The sequence below is a fragment of the Drosophila innubila genome (genome assembly GCF_004354385.1).
Source record: "Drosophila innubila isolate TH190305 chromosome 2L unlocalized genomic scaffold, UK_Dinn_1.0 4_B_2L, whole genome shotgun sequence".
NCBI lineage: Eukaryota > Metazoa > Arthropoda > Insecta > Diptera > Drosophilidae > Drosophila > Drosophila innubila.
This window is the reverse complement of record NW_022995372.1, coordinates 1943437-1965398: the sequence shown is the minus strand read 5'-3', so window position 1 is coordinate 1965398 and position 21962 is coordinate 1943437. Positions and strand designations below refer to the sequence as shown.

The window sequence follows — 21962 nt, the reverse complement described above, 5'->3', positions numbered from 1 at the left end:
GGCGCCCTCTGTTGTTAAAAACTACTTTTAGATTAAATTGACGACGGATGACGCCACCAATTTTTGTCTGTTTTGCTAAGCTTTTTGGCGCCACCTTTTGTTAGTTAGAAAAAGTAGGACATTTAGGAAATTCATAATTCTTTAATAAGAAAACAAAATTTTTTTCACAAATGTTTAATTTATGTTACAGATAAAGAGAGAGTTGTTATTACCAACTACAGACTTTTTAATAATTTTTTAAATACACTTTTATGTTTGTATTAGGTAATTATTTAAAGCTTTATATAAAATTTGATTAAAAAAATTAAAAAGTAAATAGATATTAACATAATATTGTTTTCTTTTGTGCTGATTTTAGTAGGCTTTAAAAAAATATTAAAAGGCTTTTATGCTTGCTTTGTCTAATCTTTAATAAGTTAATCAGACCCTATGAAAGGCTATGACAATGGATAACTTGTCTGGCCCATATCATTGTGGACATGTGTGTACTTAAAGTTTTGATTATTTTAAGCTGGACACGTGGACTCAAAAAGGAAGAGAAGCTAAAGAGAAACTCACACAAAGGCCAATGACAGAGAGGGGGAAAGAAAAGAGGAAGACTTATACATATATGGTTAAAACTTTAAAGTGGAATTTGGTGTTAGGAATTTGAAGCACGGTTTGAATTCGACACGACATCCCACAATTGAATTTAAAACTTTATCGCATGCAAGTCACCCACACACACAGGCACACAATTGGAATGCATTTATTAACAGTGCAACGCCGTGAATACCCCTCCCCTCTCTTTTTTAGCTGCTGCCACACAAATTATATTATTTTCCTTGCGGTTTTTAGTGTTTTTCTGACTTCAGGAATTTCTTTGTGCATTTCTGGGTGCGAAGAAGCTAAAAACTTTGGATCGGCCTTGCATTGCATTTAGTTATTCTTCTTCTTTCTCCTTCTCCTTCTCCTTCTCCTTCTCCTTCTCCTTCTCCTTCTCCTTCTCCTTCTTTAAACTTCTTTTTTTCCATTTGCTGCTTCGTTTTAATGAGACTCTAAAAAGTATGCTACAAAAAAGCAGAAAAGCATTTGGATTACGTTGGCTTTTGGTCGCTGTCCAACACTGGCTGTAATTAACGACACTAAGAGCACTTTTAAATCAATAACTCCCTCCACTTTTACTTCCCCTTTTTCCTATCAGCAGAATTACAGTTAAACGTATTTACGTTCATTAGAAGCGCTTTTTATTACGCATACGCCGCATGTGACGCTGGCAAACGGAAGCTTTTAACGCTATGCGAGATCTAATCGTACATTGCCATTAGATGCCATTAAATGCGTTGAATAGAACAATGTTTCAGATTTAAAACTGGCGTGTCAATGCCTCTTTCGATTTTCATTATGACGATTACGATTATTTCCAATTCCCTAGAGTTGAGTTATAATAAAATGAAAGGCGCGCCGATAAAAATTGCCAGAGCATATGGACAGCCAAATTCGAGGGTCAATGTCCGTTTGAGGCCCAATTGCAATTGTCTGAGACAGATTTGGGACTCTGCTTTTAGCTTATTTGTACGTCTTTATCTTAAATCTCTTTCAAGTGTGTTGAGAGGGGGAAAGGGGAAGAATTCGTAGTCGATAACTTAAGATGAGAGTTCAGCTTGCCACATTGTCATTATTTAATTATGCAAAATGAAATCACAATGAAAACAACCACATTCAAATTATGTTCTAAATTTGTTTTTTTCACTTTTCTTTTCTTTTCTTTTCTATTTGTGCATAAAAGACAAAAGCATTGGACGACCAAGAGACGCATTAAAAAGTCAAGAATTCGGTTAATAAAACCAAAAGACGCACAAAAATAAACATACATATAAACTAAAGAAGCAGCACAGTTGGGATAAAGAAATTTACAGTGACTAAAAAATATACAATATCTAATTTTAATGCAGAACTTAAATAGAGGCTATATAATAATCAAATTAATATTCCGCGAAGAAATCGGCTAAATTTTGACAGAGTTATGCCAGTTTGAAGTTCTAGATAAAGTGTCAAGGTCAGGAAAAAAATTGATAGCAGATGGTAAAAAAATAAAATTTTCGAAATTTTATGCAGAATCAAATGTGGGTTAAATATTGATTAAATTAATATTCTGCTTGAAAATCGGGTAAGTTTTGACAGAGTTATGACAGAAACAAATAAAGAATAAATTGCTATTTATTATTTTAAGAGCCAAGTTTATTCAGCGCATTGCAGTTAGTTATCTACGCCATCGTATCTTGACCACTGTAAAGTGGGCTAAAAACAGCAGCTATTCAGTCAGCTGGCGCTTAAGTACCTTGGTCAATGTGTAGGGATAACAGCAGAAGTAGAAGCAAAAGGGAGAAAGAAGGGAAGAAGAGGCAACAACAGCGGCACATAATCAAGTGGGTTACTTGTATTTGTATGTGTGTGTGTGTGTGTTTGTGTGTGTGAATGGGAATGTGGATGCTTCTTGAACAGACAGCGCACTAAATCGGATTACCCTGGAATTATCCTTGTTGGCATTTATTTTGGCTTTGGCCGCACACACACACACACATACAGACACACACACACACCGTTAAATAGGGTATACAGACAGTGTCTGGACAACTTGTTTGCCGTTGCACAGACATTGAGGCATTGTCCTGCCGCATTGCCCTGCCCCAAGCTGACCTCGCCCTTGGTCTTCCAAACAATGAAAATGAAACTCAAAATGGAAATACTAATAAAAATAATAAAAATAATACAAATAATGTGCTACTTCCGTTTGTTTTTAAAAACTTTTTCGCCTTTTTTGACAGTTTTTTTTTTGTTCTACTTGTTACTTTTAGTTTTGCTTTTCATTTTCATTTTTATTTGCGCATAATGAGTTTTAGCCTCTTGCCTCGAAGTTCAAGCATTGCGTGTGGCATTGTCATTTGGCCCTTGAGGCACATTTAGGTAAACGAGTGCGAGGTGCGAGTACATTGGCACTCACTGTTAAGGGCACAGCAACCACGTAAATCTATTAGCCACTCGCGTCTCTGACTCTGGCACGAGTTGCAGAATAAGCCTGCCCCAAAAAGGTGTCCAAGTGTGCGGTAAATGAAGCATTTGGCCAATGTGGCACGTACTCATTGCTCTCGTTGTTGCTGTTGTTGCCACATGCCGCAATCCACTGTCCGCTGCTTCTGCTGTATCCACACCAAAAGGCCATCGAGTGGTGCGTAGCTCAGCCACCGCACAGTGGGACAGTGGCACAGTGGGGCAATGGGGCGGTTGGGTAACTTTCTCAACTAATTTACATACAGCTTGCGCCGCCAGAATCTACGTGACCATGCAAATCACGAGGTCCACGGGTTAACTGCACGTTTTAAGACCCTAGAGCTGAAAGTCGGGTCTTACACAAATGATACTGACACTTAAGTCTCAGATTAATCCTTGAAAATTACCTGAGAACTTAAGGATCAGCTTTTGAAAGAGAAAATAAATTTATATTAAGGCGATTTTAAATGGTGCTAAACATGTTTAGATATAGACACTATAGACAAGTTCAATCGAGGATAAAAGCTCATTAAAGCTTCGATAACAGAAACGTAAGCAAAGCTTTTTAAAAGCTCATTAAAGCCTAGTAAGAATCAAGCTAGTTTGTTTTATTTTATTTGAGTAATTCTTGCTAGATGGCAATATAAGAAATTATTTATTTACTAAGATAGTCAAAGTAAGGCTTCCCATCAAATTTGCTTTAAATAATCCATCTGTAATCAACTAATGTCATTTGGGAATTTAGCTGCTGAATAGAGTGCTGAAAAGTTGCCACTGTTCTGGCATGCGTTTAAATTAAAGAGAGCTTGAGGATTTTTTATATGCATCTTTAGGGTTTACCATTGGCTAAGAACAGTTTAAGATTGATTAAGACGCATCTCTTGTCGAACACGTAAATGGAGAGCACGTAGCTGAACTGAATACCTTAAAAGCTAGGGATGGGGAAGGTGTTTTAAGCTTTACCTTTTATATATGGAATGTGTTGGAGTTCGTGATGAAATCACATCCATAAACGTTAATCGCTCATTTTTATGAAGTGTAATAAATTTCAGGTTACACGTTTCCACATCGCAATTTAACGGCTGAAAGTCGTTCAGATCTTATCTTATTCAGATTAAAGTAAAAGTCGACTCGATATTGTTTTGAGTTTCTCTAAAAATAGGTTTATTCATATATATATTTGATTGGTACCCCAAGTTTTGGTTTTGTTTCGAGTTCAAGTTTGAGTTTTTCTTGTGAATTTTCAGTTGATTTTTTAGTTGCAAGTAACATGAACAAACATTTAATGAAGTTTTATATGAATATCATATAACAATCACGTTTAATATTTAATTATACGAATTGATTTTGCAATATATTTTAGTATATATTTTTAAACAATTTTTACTGTGCTAGGAATATAAGTTAATCTATACACATACGAGTATACATGTTTATTTAATAATTTGCAATTATAATATGAACATTCTATCAATTCTCTATAAATAGAAATTTATTGATATAAATATTTACTTTTGGTGTTTGATTTATGCCTAAAATGAAATTAATACTAAATAAATACCAAGTATTATTATTACTAGGTATAATTATTGTGAGTGGCTCTATATATTGTTCAAATCCAAACAATGTACAATAAAATTCTAGTTTACATGTTTTATTTTTTTTTTGTTAAATATTGAATTCAACTTAATTCCATTATTTCAATTCAAATCGATTTCGCTTGTTTAATAATTTGTAAAAAAAAAAATAAAAAGAATAATAAAAGCGCTATTTACTTGCAATTCTTTATTGTTCAATAAATAATCATTTAATATGTCGTTAGTTTTTGGTAGTTGACTAGCTGATACCCTGCAGAAACATTTGTTTTTCCTTACAATTTTTAAAATGGTTTTCCTAAAATTATCACTTGAAGTGAATTTAACAAATTAATAAATTTACAGGCTATTAATCATAGAATTAGTTTTTTTCTGATACCCTCTTTTGATAATTTTTGAATTTAGAGGGTAAAAACAGGAACTAAAGAACAATGTTAACACATGTTTAAAATACTATATGCTGAGGGTATTAATTTAATGAATTTATAAAGCGCGCACAGAAAAAAAAAATTACAAAAAAATACATATAAATAATTAAATATTAATTTGATCTCGTAATGCATAAATGGATTTATTTGAGTGCTATAGCAATAGATGAATATTGAATACTTGTTGTCTCTTTAAAAATGCAAGTAAAATATGTAAATGTAAATTATTCTCGTTTGGAATTTACTGAAATAACGAATTAAATTCATTAAATTTTCCATTACTAAGTGCCTTGTTGTTATTTGTTAATTGTCGTGCGTTGCTTTTTGGAATATATATATTTTATAATATTATTATTGAATTAATTGATAATTTATTGTGGAAATTTTCTACTATTTGAGAATGCAATAAACTAAAAACTGCTCTCTAAATTAATTTAAAATTTAATTTATTTAGATTTATGTTTTTTATTCTTCGTTTTATTATTTTTATTGGTCACATGTTGCTCATTTTTAGGTACTGCGCACAGTTCAACTTTGTTGTTGTTGTCTTTCAAATAAGCTAACAGAAACCTAAGGACATCGTAGATATATATGTATATATATATATGTGTGTGTGTGTATATTGGAGTGTTTATGTGTTTGTGTGATTTAATAACAAGTTGTTTTATTGCTTTTTATTCTAACACATGCCCAGACACAGATTTAGGTCGAGAATAAAGTCCAGATCCATGTCAGGCTTTTAACTTAATTACCAGGTTCCCCCCTTGCTCCCCCTACTGACTACGTAATGTTAACTCAATCGTAATTGTTGAATAATGTGCTTTTTTAGTAGGATTTCTCTTTTGTTTGTTTAACATTTACTCTAAACAATTACTACACAATGTACAGACCTAGAAAAGTCTTAACTGTTTTCTAATTTTTTTGATAGATGAGATTCGCAACACTAGCTGAAGGTTCATTAAAAAACACTTGAAAGCTCCAAACTCTGATTAGCTTATTTTATTGGGAATTGAAAGCTTAAAAATACTTTAATATAAACAGAAGCTTATTGAAAAGCAAATGAAAACTCACCGATTTGTTCATCTGAGAGTTAATTAAATTGAGAATTTAATATTGAAGTTCCCTTAACATTTGCTAAAAGCTCAATTAAAATCACAGCGTTTTTTAGGCGATAGCTTGTGAGGCAGTCGGCAATTCTAATGGTCTATAAAATTATTAAAAGCACATGAAACTTTCAAAATTTAGAGTTAAAAGGTTAATTGATCAACTGAAAGTTTAATTAAAGTCTTAATTCAGAATTTACTTTCAGCTAATTCCATTGCGAATTTAATTGAACTACACTTTAAGTGTTTGAATAAAACATTCCTACTTCTGTTTTCATCCCAAAAGTGAGATTAAGTATTGTATCATGCAGCATAACTAACTTTGATTATACACAACATCCCTTAAAAGTATATGTATATATGCGGAGTATTATATATATTTCTATGTATAAATTAGTTTGTGTCTAGAATTTTGACCTTGGATTCCGAGTATGTTACAATGATAATTGAGTTGTTGTTGTACACTTAGTATTAGTTGTTTAGTTGTAGGCTTAACTTAAACACTAGTAATTGATACAAGTAGTGTGTGTGTGTGAGTGTGTGAGTGTATGAGTGTGATTAAACAATTTCCTCCTCGTCTCAGAGATAATTTGGCCTGGAGACACAACAGAGTAGGCTCATATTTTTGCATATATAATTCTGTCGTCGTTTTGTTGGCCAAGGACCATTTGTATCCAGAGCTGCGTTTCGTTCTGTAATCATAAAATGAAAGGAACCAAAAAGTGAAAAAAATAGAATGAAATAGAGAGAGAAAGTCAAAAGTTTGATTAATGAATGGACGGACTGAAATGTGAATACATAAACACTAATAGCTCTGCACATTTTTGGGCCCTATTTTGTATGCTATACATTTTTTGGTTTGCACTCATCGGAGACTGAAGCCGAATCTAGACCTTGGTTAAATATCAGAGTGCAAAGTGCAAAATGCGAATGTGAATGTGAATGTGAATGTGAATGTGCGGCGACTGCGCATGAACTCACCCAAATATGCCTCATGTTGTGGCATATATTCCTGCATCTCCGATAACAGCATGGCAATATCCTGCGAGTCCTTTGTTATGCTGCATAATTCCTCCTCATTAAAATCGGGCGTAAATTGCTTGCACAACAATATCTGGCTTATAACATTACCCAAATTCGAGGGTCCCGCACGATTCTCTGCAAAAATGTAGTCGCAAAAATACAACCATAAATCTTTGGGTTAAGCTGAAAGCCAAGTGAATAATTTGCAACCAACTGCAACTGCATTTGACCACAAACTTTAAAAGGTCAACAAAGGATTAACAGGGCCCAACTCAGGCACTTATATTTGCCCCAAAAAAAAAAGTGTATCCATATTATACTCACATTTATAAATATAAATAGATTGAAATAAATATAAATAAATTTGAACATTTATAAATATACGGCAAGTTTTTATTTAACTCATTTAAATGCAAGCAATTAACTTTCTTTTTTACTTTTTTTCACCGTATCTATATACATTTTTTTGTGCTTCATTTTTTTTTTTTTTATTTTCCTGCACCCTCAACACAAAATTTTGGTTTGCAATGCGCTATGATGTTTGCTTGACTAAGTGGCTAACTGGGTTATTTAGCTATCCACCAGCTGACTGACTGATAAACTTAAAAACTGACAGAATGATTAACTAAATGAAGCTCGGGCATTTGAATGTCAAAAATTGTAAATGCCTTTTGTATTACGCTCGAATTTACATCCAAGTGCTTGGGCATAGAGAATCCCAATGTCGAGTCTAGTTAAGGCCTTTAATTACTATTTGAGCAAGATGTTTGATATGTCCCTTTAACAAAATTTAATGGGAATGAATAGTATTATTTTTCTTATTATTAGAATAAAATTTAATTGTGTATGGGTTTATCATTCCAGCTTAATGATTTTGAGATATCTTAATCTGTATTAAATATGAAAATATTGCAGCTTAAGCTTTAGCATATTTAGCGTGTAAAAAGACAATTGTATTATAATTTCTAAATAGTTCATGTGAAACATGAATTCTTCAATTTACTATTTTTTCTTGAATCTTCTTTAATTTATAAAAAATTTTTAATTTTTTCGTTATTTTCAACCAGCATTTTCTGTTTAAAACTAGCTGTTAATTTTATTCATGATATCGATATTAAAACTAATAGTTATTTCCTAACACGTCAAATGTTATCATTAGAATTCATAAGAATTTGGCGGCAACCTTTGACCTTTCATTTCGAATCATCATCAATCTTTGTTAGTGCAACAGCAATAATTACAGCATGCAACATCTAAAAACCTTGTTGATTTTTATGCAACGATGGCTTGCAATTTATTTGATCGATCAACGGGACGTATACACAATATATGAATACAAACACGAAAATAAATATATGCAATATATTGCAAGAATTGCAATTTTTGATTTATGTGAAGCTGACATTTTTCGCCTGCATAGCACATTTTAATGCCACCTTTTTTTGGTGGTGGAAGGGAGAATTCTGCACTGCCTTCCCCCTTCCCCTGTCACTTGCATGCACTTACAATAAAAACTCAATTTCATTTTGGCCGGGCTTTTGGCATTTTTATGGCATTTTTATAACATTTTTTGGGTGCATGTAAATGCATTGGGTAACATAAATTTATTGCAGCTACAAAAACCACTGAGCCACGCCCCCTACACGCCCCCCTCTTGCTGCGGAAATTGGGCCTAGAGTTGCGGACTTGTAGCTTTGTAAATATTTGGTTTGTTGACAGAAGAGCGAAAGTTGGAATGGTAATTAAAAAATTAATGGTCAGCAATTGACATTTTGACATTTTTGAACTGCATTTGGTATGCAAAACAGGCAACACAATCAGTCAAAAGGGGCAGAAACATGGCCAATGATTGTTGGCAATCAGAGCTTGTAAAGTCAAGCGGAATGCAAACAATGGCCAAACATTTGTTGGCCTGCATTGCAATTGGCTAAAACCTGCATCCAAAAATTGTTGGAACTATTGCACTTACCATAATAGCCAGACATATCCATTGGCACCACTTGAATGAGTCGATAGCTTTTCACCAGTTCACGGAGAAACAACTGAGCCATGTAGAAAAGAAGGACCAAGTGCGGGTTGTCCGTGAGAATGCCATCGGCCATGGCGCTGGAAAATAAAGGAGAAATTATTACATCCTCTCTCTCTCTCTCTCTTCTGTCTCTCTCACTCTCTTTTTGTCTCTCCTCACACACACACTTTGTGGCACAACAAATTGCATGCAGATATTGAGAAATGAAATTTATAAGGATTTTATGACATTCTTTTATTTTTTTTGGGTCATGTGTGTTTTTGACTGTGTTTTTTGGTTTGGGTCTCGGTTTTGAATCGGATTTGTGCACAAACCAATTCATTTGGCCATGTTTTAGGGCTACTGTCAACAGCTAAATCCAAATTATTATGCTGGTACACAAATACTTCAATCGATTTAAATGTATCTCTTATTTGGTAAAACATATGCGAGTATTTTTCTGATTTCAATAAGCTTTGCATATATGAATATTAACAAATTATGCGGGTTTTGTGACTCAATAACAAAAGCTGAATATTAGCAACTAGAAAAGTCCACATAAATATTGTTGCCTTTTAAAACTATACCAAATAAATGAAAAGTTAAACTGAGTATTGGCAATTGCAATTTTATAAATATAGATTTAAAATCAAATTAACATATTTTTTAGTAGAATAAAGTGGAATCTACAAAATGTATTTGCTCTATAAAAAAGATGCACTTCAAACTCTTGGCTTTAAATATATATATTTATTAGTAACAAAGATAACAGCTTGAAATTGTAACTAAAGCTTAAAACTCTAATATACTCCAAAAGGAGAAATTTATGTAAGGATTAAACATTTTCTAGAGCTATTAAAGCTTTAAATCATATTTAAAACTTATAATTTTAAGTAGGTAATTCACTTACCGCTTCCTCAATTAAGCTCCCAGTTTAAATAATAAATCATATTTAAATAGCCCACTGCTTAGCTTAAATTAATTTTGAAATGCTCACAAATCACAGGCAATATGCATTTAATTCGGCTAATACACGTATTATTTATTTTAATATCATGATAATAATCGTTACAAATCGCTTTATTTGCCACTTAAAATGCAATTAAATCTTCAGCTTCAGCTTTATATTGAAATTTAGATTTGAACTCGTCCAACGCACAAACGTGGAAATTTCTGCTTAAATGCTCATAATTCAAGAAATGTTGGGAATTTACAGCTGCTGTGTAAATTGGCGCTTAGTTGGAATTCAGAGCATTAATTTTGCAAATTGTGACACACACTTTCACAGCAATTATGAATCTGGCTACTAACTTTCCCTCATTTCTCCCTCTGACAGCACATTTTATAGGATATAAATTGCCATAAATGTATTTACATGCAAGCATGCAAATAAATTCAATTTGTAAAATTGCTTTCGCTTTTTGCCTGAACTCTCCAATTGGAGTCCCTCCTTATCTCCCACTCTCTCTCTCTCTCTCTGGATGGTGCTAAGTACTAACTAAAGAGCGGAAATGTGCTAGAATACAGTGCTCGACTCAGACATATTCTGTTAATATTTTTTTGTTAACTGGGATGATAACGATTTTAAAGTTTACAGTAGTGTGTATTTTAAAATTCAAAATTTTTTGGTAATTTTTTTTTCTGAATAAAATAAATTATGAAATATGAATTGATTAGTAATTCTTATTTAAGAGTCTTAGAATAACAAATATTTTCAATATGAAAGAACAATATTGAATATGATTATATGAAAAATCTTTTTATTTTTCTATAATTTTTTTTTTTTTCGTTACAGTTTATAACTTACTTAAATATTTTTAATCTCTAACTTAATTTTATACTTGGTAATTTTTTGTTTGCCGACTGCTTTTAGTCGTGCATAAATAAATAAATAAAAATAAAATAAAAAACATGATATTAAAGCTATTAATTAAATTTGTACAATAAAAATTTAATTGCCACACACTTATTATAATATTAAAATGACTTGTTGATTTGTTATCAAATATAAGAATAGTTATCTTTGTGATCTGAAAAAAAAAATTGTAAAAAATAAAAAGATTTTTCATATTTGTTTAAAAGTCATATAATAACCATTATTTTTAATTTATAAAAAAACTATATTTATAATATATTATTATTATTATATTATATTTATTGTTTGTTGATTTTTAGCAATATTTAGAATAATTTTTTTCAGTCAGTAATTCCATATTTTTATCTGAGTAAAATAATACTGAATAAGAATTAAATTTTAACGTGAATTCAGCCATCCTTAAAAAAATCTTAATGTATTAAAAATTTAATAAGTTAAATCTAAAGGTTATTATTCAATTTTTATAATGTATTAAGAATGGCACTCACATACAAATAATTTATTCGAGGTTCGATTTTATTATCTTTTTACTCATATAAGCTGGTGAAATCTCCAGGTTACATTTTCTTGTTTTAGTAGTCGTTAATGCTCACATTTTGCATTATTACATGGTATAAATAGCTAGCTGAAAATGAGATATATGCATTTTAGCCAAATTACCAACTTGTCCGACAAGCAGTTGTTTCTACTACACAGCTAGGAGTAATCCTTGAAGTCCTGAATATGGTAAGTGTGGCCATTTTCTCTGAGCCAACTGTTCTCAGTTCCCTTTCAGTTTATTTTCTCCTTTTCAGTCCCATCTATTCACTCTGCTCCCTGTCAAGGTCTACGCCCACTTTCACCATTAAAGCAAATAAATTGCAAATTAATCTTGCCTTAGGTGTCCCTGTTCATTTCTCACTGGGTTTATATATGTGTGTATGTGTGTGTGACAGTGTGTGCATATTTATATGTGTCAGTGTGCTTAGTTGTAGCTGAAGCTACTTAAAGCTATTTGGATTTGGGTTCGTTGCTCATGCAAAAGTTGATTGCTGCAAAAAAATTTCAAGAAACAGTTGCTGAATATTCCTGTCTCCTCTGTCTGTGTTTCTGTCTGTGTTTAGGATCACAGCAATATTGTTGTTGTTGCCTAACCTTCATGCATTTCGAGCATGTGTCACATGTGGAAGTAGAATAATTATGTGAGTCGAGCATTTAATAAATTGCGTGTTTCGCCCTTTTCCAAGTTAATTATTTTCTTTAACGTTAAGACTTGCAGGTGGAATTCGGTCTAATCAATCTCATAAGGCAAGAAATTTGGCTAGCAGAGTTGCTACTTAGTACATAAAATTTCTTAATTACTACTTGTAAAGAAAATTAATAAAAATGTAGCGTATTGAAATTTTAATCTTGGTGTATTTAACTGATTTATTATATTAAATTTTGTAACAGAAAATTCGTTACCTTTAAAAAATTAATTTGTTTTCACAATACTAACTTGCTGAAAATTAAATCGATTTGGATAAATTATTTGCAGTATGACATACATATATTCTAAAATAATTTGACAGCTCTGAAAATTTGTTTAAACATTTTTCAGAGCTCACATACTTTCTAGGCTTTTTTTCCAATTTAAAAACTATAGCGGATAAAGAAAGAGACAGAGGGAGAGAGAGAGAGTTCTTTATATAATTATATAATTTTATTTATAATACTTTTCTCTGTTCATTGCGGCTTACAAAGTGCACTTGGTCAATCCGCTTTGTCCTGGCTTAAATAATATCCGACCATAAAAAACAGATTTTAGTTGCGCTGCTGTTTTGCATAATTATGTGGCATGCGGCATGTGGCATTCATAAAACCCATAATTTGTTGGTATTTAATGTGCTTAAAATATGATTAAATTAATGCAAAGCGATTTTTATTCTCAAGCTGCAAGTCGTTTTTGTAAGGACAACGCAATTTTTTTAATGCTTTTCGGTTACACTCTTTACTCTGTCCTTGTCTTCAGCATATATACTATATATCTCTCTCTTTCTGCAGCTCTATTCTATCTGCTACTCATTGCTGTGCGCATTAACGCGGGTCATTTTCACCAACAGCTACAAAATCGCAATAATAAGTTTGAAAAAAGCCAAGCAAGCATGCGCCTAAACACAGACTACAAAATACCCTGGAACTATTATTTACATTCAATTATTTAAGAAATTTTTATATTTTAATTATTAAAATATTTTTGTAATAATTATTAATAAAATGAATTTTTATAGAATATTAATAATAAACTGTGATATGATAAAGTTAATTATACATTGAAGCTGTTTTAATGGAATGTATTTAAAATGTTAACTAAAGGATCTAGCTACTATGCTTATACATAAATAGTGCCTAGCTTAAAATATTCTATATACCAAATTTCAATAATTGTAAGCTTATTTGTAAGACGACTGAGTTTTTAAAGGTAAAAACATACAATTTTGTATATTTTTGTGCTTGAAAAAATATAAGTATTATCAGTTTAATAACATACTTAATTAAATGTCTTTACATTCAAAATGTTTTTAATATTAGAGCACCCATTTCCAGGGTATATAAACGAGCCAAGTCTGGAAAGCATCCGTTGTAAGTGAGTCCCAAAACAGCAAAGGAGCATCTACATTAAAATAGGAAAGGAGCAATAAGAGGAGCATTGTCAGCAGCTGCTGTTGATTACAGTTCGGACGTTACTTTCATTTATTGCAAATAACAGTGAAATATTTTTTATTGTGCCTGTCTAGCCCCAAACTCAAATGGCATTCTTCTTCGTTGTTTTTTTATTTGGGTCGAAAAAGAAAATGGCAAAAACGAACATTCCAACGAAAATTGCACAATTATGCGTTGAGTGGATAAAAATGGTAGGAGAGTGCCAAAAAAGAAAAAGGTAGCAAAAAAATGGAAGATTCATAAGCTGTATTTAACGTGCGATGTCTCAATGCGATGATGACTCATCTTTTGAAAAATCGAAGTTATTAACTGCAGCTGCGTTGGATTCTGGCTGTAAAACTCCAACTCCGATTGCTGCTCCTTCACTGCACTCGTTAAAGTGTAGAGTATGCTGGACTACGTGACCAGCTCACTCCCTAATGGCTGCTCCAATATTTGTTGTTATTCCGACCACAGAAACCACTGGCGAAATCCCCAATATCGCCAATATCAAGTGTTGAAATAACAAAAAAAATCTTGCCAAGAACGGTAGTAAAATAAAGTGTGCAGTAGATGACGATGTTGGACTAAGAAATACCCTATGTCTGATATACTTTCAAAGAGCTTACATATAACATACTAAATATATTCACCGTGCTGTTAAAAATTTCGAGAGTCGAAATCACATAATAAAAAATAAAATAACAAAATAAAATATTAATTTGAATTTTAATAAAATTAAATTTAAAAAATGTTAAGTGAATATATTAATACAGTATTAAAAATTTGATTATTTAAAGACTTGTACAGCCTTTTATTTAAATCAAATTTTATAGTGATTAAACAATTTTATTAAATGGTGACTTAACGGCCTTATCTTTTTAGTTAATAATTTAATTATACATTTCAATATATTTGTACTTTTTAAACTCACTTAAATGAATAATTTTGTAAAGATATTGCTATAGTAAGCCAATAAAATATTGATAAATAAATTAATCAATAAAATAATAATAATAATACAATTAATAATAATAATAGTCAATCAAAATAATAATATACAGGGTATTCAAATACACCACGAAATCGTAGATAACATAAAATATTTGACAAACGTATTGCTTCAATAATGTCAACATTATTGACTTTGGCTTTGTGAATTTATCCCTGTGGAATGAATTTTAGATGCTTCTCTCAATGTTATTCTCTGTTTGCAGTGCAGTTTGCAGTCGACAAGGACAACAGGAAGAGAGACAGATGTTGGGTAATATGATGCCTGATTTCCTGACATTATTTGTGTAGGAAATGCCTTCGAGGCAAACATCATGAGTGTTGCTCTGCTTCGAGGCATTCTGATGACTAACTCGCTGTCAAAACAGATGCCAAAGACAACACAGTTAAAACAAAGACAGTCAACGACAGTAATTTAACAACAACTACAACTAAAGCTACACATAACTGCAAGACAAACAGACAATACAGAACAACAACGATGGCGACAAATACAACATGTGAAATGAGCGTTGAACGAGTAGAACAGCAACTGAAACACGCATACGCCACGTTGGACACTCTACAAGGCTCTCTGTCTGTCTCTCTCTTTCTCTCTCTCTCTCTCTCTTTCTCTCTCTGTCTTACGGCCGAGCAAACAAACATGCAAACAACTATCAGTCACTTTAGGCAGTTGGACAAAGTGCTGCCACCTCCTTCCTGATTCGAAGAGGGGAATGAAGAGGGGAATATATGGAAGAAGTTGGCTGACATACTTGCCATATCTTCTGAGTCAAGGTAACTGCACAGGCTGCTCGAGGTAAAAGCAAACTTACAGCATACTTTTAGGGGGAAAGCAGAGTATCATAGTTGTATAGGAATGTTTGTTCAAAAGGTATGATATATTGTACATATGTACTTAAATAACTATATTTAACTAGATAGTAAATTTAATCGTTGATTTGTTGTTCGTGTAGAACATTAAAATTAGAGCATATTTTATACAAAGAAGTTACGTTACTAGAAATTAATCGCTAGCATATTTATTTGTTAACCTAAGCTGTGGGTATTCAAAAATTAATATTTATATAATATATACATTTTAATAAGTATATATTTTGTATAATATTAGATTATTAGCTGCATTAAAGTCCAAACTTATTTATTGTTTAATTTAGAAAACAGTGTTTTGAAAAGCAAATCTCATAAAAATTTGTAGAGATTTGTGAAACACAGCTTAAATATTAGTTTATTAACTTAATTACCTGTTAGAAAATTAATTATTTTATAACTAACGCATTGACTTAGATGAGTTAAATTTAAGAACAGTACTGGGAGTTATTTAATTCCTGTAAGAGTATCACAAGTTCGTCAGCTGGCCATATAATGCAGTAGTTACTTATTTCTTGTGTGTTTTCTTGTTTAACATTTTCATTTTCTGCATTTTTTTTTTTGAGTTCTTTGCTTTCGTTTATTCTTGTGACTTTGGTTGCCTCACATGGCTTGGCATGTGTTTACAAAACATAAAAACAACGACGCAACACTGTCAGAAAGTTTTGTCTGTGTCATTGTCAAGTTGCGCTCAAAGTTTTGCCAGCATACACACACTCCCCCTCTCTTTCATTTTCTCTCTCTCTCTCTCTCTCTCTGACTCTCCTTTTCCACACTCCCTCCCTTTCTGTTTCACTTTTGCTTTATTGAACTTTTACTTTCAATTTAACTTTCTGGCCTGGCGCTTTGATCCGACCTGCTAATTTAATGCCGTCACTCATACGCCCCGTGGTCCATTGAATAACTCGATAAACAGCTGCCGTCGTTGCTCTTCTCGCTGTGTTTGCTGTTTTCTCCTACTTCTCGAGTCCCTCGTTCATTTGTGCCAATACAAGGCCAGAAATTAATTGAAATCTCTTGTGTCAGTTTAACAGTTGCTCTACTCGATATTCCTTTATTCTTGGCCGGCTGCCAAAGCCAATCATCAATTTTAACTGCCGAAAGTTGATTTTTTATTGTCAGTTTCTTTGCATACACCAAACAACAACAAGAACAACAACAGCGATGTAAACAAATAAATGCTGATGCGAATGTTCATCTCGTTATATGCGGATTGACATTTCTGCTGTGCTGGAATGACATTTAAAGCGTCTGCTCGATAATAAATCACATTGTCATATGCCACAGAGCGTGGTGTGCTTGAAAAGTTACTCCAAGATACAACAAAAACACTCTCTCTCTCTCTCTCACCGCCACTTCTTCTGTCTCCTCTGTCTGCTTTTCTGTTTTTATTCTCACAATTGTCAACATGTTCTATTGAGTTTGTGACTGAAATTACAAATAAATATCGCACAAACATATGAGAAAATGGCAGAGAAGAGTGCTCGACTGCAATATACCCAGTACTCAGCTGTGACTTATATACTACTAGCGATAGATGGCGCTTTAGTTAACTCAAATAATGAAAAATAGTTTTTTAAATAAGTTAAGTGTTTCTTATCCATTCGCAAATAACTTTTTAAGATAAATAAAAAATATAGTAGTATTATCTTAAATAGGAAATGTTGTTTCTAGGTTCAGACTGCGACATACTTAATCACAAAGCTATAATCTCTATTCTGTCCATTTTTCATCCGACAGAGGATATAAAAATGGTTTATTGTATATGAAATTCCGCTCAAGTTGTTTGTTAAAAGTTGGGTGTTTTTTTCTGAGTTGTTGTTGGTGTCTTTTGAGTTTGCTGAGGCGTTTGCTAATGGCGCATGTGTGACAGTCACATGGGGATTCATTTTGTAAAATTTTATGCATCAATGACAGCATAAATCAATAAGTTGAAGTCGCTTATCCGACAGACAGACACACAGACAGACATCTTTGAGTTTTCTGTTGTAAAAACCAAAAAGTTTTCACTTATTACAGCTGAGACAAAGTTCTCTGTATTCTCTACTCTTCAGTTTGCTTTTATCTACGAATATATACAACTCCCAAGTGGTTTAGGCACATACAATCATCTTCACAGAACTTGAGAACTTGAACTCAGTTCGCTTACGGCATAACAAATATTCAAATTGTAATTCTTTTCAACTGAAATTAATAATTTGTTATATTTTGCTTAACTTTTTTCAAACTTTGCACCATTAAATGAAATTAATTAATCAATTATTCAGCTTTTATATTGTTTTAATGATTTGAAATTCAATTTGTTTGCAGCTTTTTGAATTCCCACGTCATTAAAGAAAATAAAAACTACTCCACATCTTTAGTAAAGGAAATTGCATGTGTTTTTTTTTTTTTTTTTGATTGTGTCCGCAGCTTGTTGTTAACAAAATGTTATTAACTTTTCACTCTTGTGTTCGTGGCCCTGGGCAACTCTTCAAAAAGCCAACCGAACCTCTATTTACCCAAACCAGTAGAAAGCACATGCTACTAAATTATGCAGCATTCGAAATTGAATTCCAACCGGCACTAACTCATTTCAGAAACCAGCTTCAACTTGGAGTGGGTTTCAGAATTGGATTCGGAGTCGGAGTTGGAATTGGAATTCAGCAGCGACAAATTGTTATTTATGTTATCCTTTTTGTGCCGTACGTTGTGAGTACCTTTCTGTGGGTTGTCCCTCTTGTAAATTTGACTGCAATTAAATTTGCATACATTTCCATAAAATGTACAACTTTAAAAGCCTTTTCATTCGAGAACCAAGTGTGCTCAACTGCAAGATATGCTCGGAAATTGCTATCAAAATTTTAGAATTTTGTAAATTATATTTTCTTTAATTGGTAGAACTCGTATGTCAAATATTTGCAATGTCTCTAAAACTTTGATTGTCATATGTCTTTTAGAAATATCTAGAGATTTTAACTATATTTGTTTTTCAAAACACCAAAACACCAAATTTCGAGTCTTAACAAGTATTGAAAAATTGGACAGTAGAAGACAAAATCTGTACACCAAAACACCAAAACACCAAATTTCGAGTCTTAACAAGTATTGAAAAATTGGACAGTAGAAGACAAAATCTGTATTTTCCCATTTTGATGCCAAATAATAAAAAACTTGATATTACGGAAAAAATTAACAATGATGGCAAAAAACTAAGTTTTCTAAATTGAATGCAGAGTTAAAATAGTGGCCAAAATAAGATTAAATTGATATTCCGCAAGGAAATCAGCTGAGATTTGGCAAAGTTATGAGAGGTTGAAGTTCTGGATAAGTTGCTAGGGTCAGGGTCAGTTAGATACGGAAAAAATTGGCAGTAATGGCCCAGAAATTTCATTTTCCAATTGTGATGCAGAATCAAAATAGAAATAAAATAATGATAAAATTGATATTCCGTTTGGAAATCGGATAAGTTTTGACAAAGTTGTGAGAGGTTGAAGTTCTAGATAAGTTGCAAGGGTCAAGGTCAGTATCAGATACGGAAAAAACTGACAGTGAAGGCCCAAAAATTTAGTTTTCCAATTTTGATGCAGAATCAAAATAGAGATAAAATAATGATAAAATTGATATTCCGCTTTGAAATCGGTGAAGATTTGACAAAGTTATGAGAGGTTGAAGTTCTAGATAAGTTAAAAGGTCAAGGTCAGTATCAGATACGGAAAAAGGTGACAGGGATGGTCCAAAAATGAAATTTTCCAATTTTAATGCAGAATTAAAATAGAGATCATATATGATGATACTAATGGTTAAGTTTCGATTAAGTTATGACAGTTTAACGTATGGAAAGAGCAGTTGCCCTTTCTATGTATAGTCTGTAACTGTAGGATATGCTTTTTATCAATAATTATGAGTACAGGGTATGTGAACCGTAAAATGTCACACACATGTTGATGTTTATGTTTATGTTAATGCGATGCGTGTTTTCTAGTCTGTCCTCAACATGGGAATGAGTTTGGGCTTCTGTGATGAGTTTGGGTTGTAATGTATGGCAAAAGGACACATCTTTCTCCCTCTTTGTCTATACCGCTCATTCACTCTCTTACGCCTCGACCTACCTCTTGACCTGGGGCATGAGTATTTGAGCCGTGTGCTTGAATGCCTCCACGCAGGTGCGTCGCAATTTGCGTATCTTTTCGCGCAACTCCGGACAGTCCTTGGCCTGGCCAACATGTATCAGCATATCGCGGAAAAGCGCCACGTGGCTGTTGATCTCGACGATGAGCTGCAAGTGGAAAGCAAATGTTTATCTTTAACGCAAGTTCGTTTTAATTCATGCCACAGCATCAGAATAGACAGTTTTAATACTGAATACTAAACTCATACTTAATTTATGCCAACCTCTCTATTGCCCCATACAAATTACACATTACACATTTTAATTTATGCACAGAGACGGGACGAAAAAGGACTCTCAATACATGGACAACAACATTTCCAGACTATTCTCTATATACCATGTTTTTGTTGCTGTTGTTGTTGTTGCTGGTGCCTTTTTACGGCTCATTTGACCAGCTTTGGGGCAGTGGCAACAAATGAATCGAGCAATCAAGCCTAATTTTCCAGCCTGCGGCCAAATCGGGCTCATAAAAATAAGAGTGGCGAACAATGAGAAGTCGTAAAAACGAAAGGGTGAAGCCAATTTTTGTCTAGCTTTCTCAGCTTTCTGTTTTTTGTATACCTAAAAAAATTAAATAAATAAATCTATATATATTAAACTGTTTGTCCTGACTTACTGACTGATGCTTTTACAGCCAAAACGGTAAAGCCTGGGAGGCTAAAATTTTGACAAAGCTTAACTGACTCAAATTTATCGTGCAAAATTATATAAAATAGATAAATGGAAAAACTGTATAATAATAATTTTTGATCCTAAATTATTACTTAAATGTATGTTTCTATAGCTCTAGATAGTTCTTCGAAACTTATGTTAATTTGTATGGGTGTTTACACAATTTTTCAATATAAATTTTGTTACATAAAGTAATCTAGTAATTTGTATGTCTTAGCAATAGAGTATATTTGAAGTAACTTGAATTTAATGCATTTATAAGATCACATAATATGTTTTTGAAATTCTAATTATAGTAACTAACCCGCATATAATTCATTGCAAATGTTCTTCTATTAATTAGTCAATAATTTCCTAGACTTTGTAAAAGAATTTATGTTGTTTTTTATGGTTTCATAAATGCAAGATCATTTGTTAGTTGCGCCGTCTATTCTTCCATTTTCTGAACTAATTTATTTTAATCTAATATTAAATATTTGTGTTTATAAATAGATTTTACTTCTACCCGTCGACTTATTAATCACGTGGTTAAAGAGCAATTTATCATCAGCGAAAGAAACACAAAAATAGACAACAAATTGTTGTATTTCGCTGCATTACATTTATGTTTATTTTTGGCCTTCCTTCAGCAATTTGTTTCCCTGTTATGCGTATTTTTAGCCAAACAATAGATTAATTTCGAAAATATATCCCACATATAAATCGAGGTGGCTGAACCGCAGGCATATTGTGTCACGCCCACTCTCGCAAATGAGGCATCACCAGAAACAGCAGCGCTTAAATATTTATGACTGTCTGCCTGACTCTTCCCCTTACGCTGTCCTTACTTATCATCCCCCTCAGGCACTTCATTTAAAACGCGGCGTATGCGTAATTTTAATAATCCTACAACGGCTGACGCGGTTGCCGCTAGCGAATGCAAAGTGAATTTTGTGGCTTGACTCAATTTAAGCCGACAGCTGTGCGGTTTTTGAGGGGAGGATGAAGAGGAGGGGGATTTTGGTATGAAATATATGCATGATTAGTCATATTGACAATAGGCAGAATTTGGGGGAGAGACAGCGTGAAAGGAGAGAGCGGCACTTAAGCAAATTGCTTATTAAAAGTACCACCAAGAGCTCTAACGAAATACCGAATTTTCTAGACCCAAAAACTGTTGCCAACTAGCTACAAAATGGGCGCTAGGGGGCGTGGCAGCGTCATTGCTTTGTAGTCAATCAATGGCAAAGTTTGCGTATTGCTGAGAGGCATCAGCTGTTGCCGTTGTTGCTGTTTCTGTTGCTGCTGCTGTTGCCCTTGCAACATTTTATTGGTTCTCATTTTGGGCGTTCCCCTTCAATGTTGACATTTGGCAAAGCTCAAGCTCTAATTGCCAAAAGCTGCCTTATTGAAGTATTTTCAGAGCTACTAACTAATACCACATATGAACAAGTCGAAAAGCTGTAGACAAAGCAGAAAGGCACGCTAAGTAAGATACCCTGTAGATCTGAAGCAACACGTGTTAAATACAACGCAGATATTCTTAAGTATAT

At 32.9% G+C, this 21962-nt stretch overlaps 1 protein-coding gene across 2 annotated transcripts in view; it reads right to left on the bottom strand.

The window, feature by feature from the left end:
* Positions 1–5536: 5536 nt before the first annotated feature.
* Positions 5537–21962, bottom strand: part of LOC117782093 — a 36770-nt gene continuing 20344 nt past the window's right edge. For both annotated transcript variants that reach the window (XM_034619040.1, XM_034619041.1), the window contains exons 3-6: positions 19697–19863; positions 9149–9285; positions 7138–7314; positions 5537–6848 (exon numbers count right to left, since the gene is read on the bottom strand). In XM_034619040.1, the coding sequence (XP_034474931.1) occupies positions 6736–6848; positions 7138–7314; positions 9149–9285; positions 19697–19863 (594 nt within the window). In that variant the 3' untranslated portion in view covers positions 5537–6735. The remainder of the gene's footprint in view (positions 6849–7137; positions 7315–9148; positions 9286–19696; positions 19864–21962) is intronic.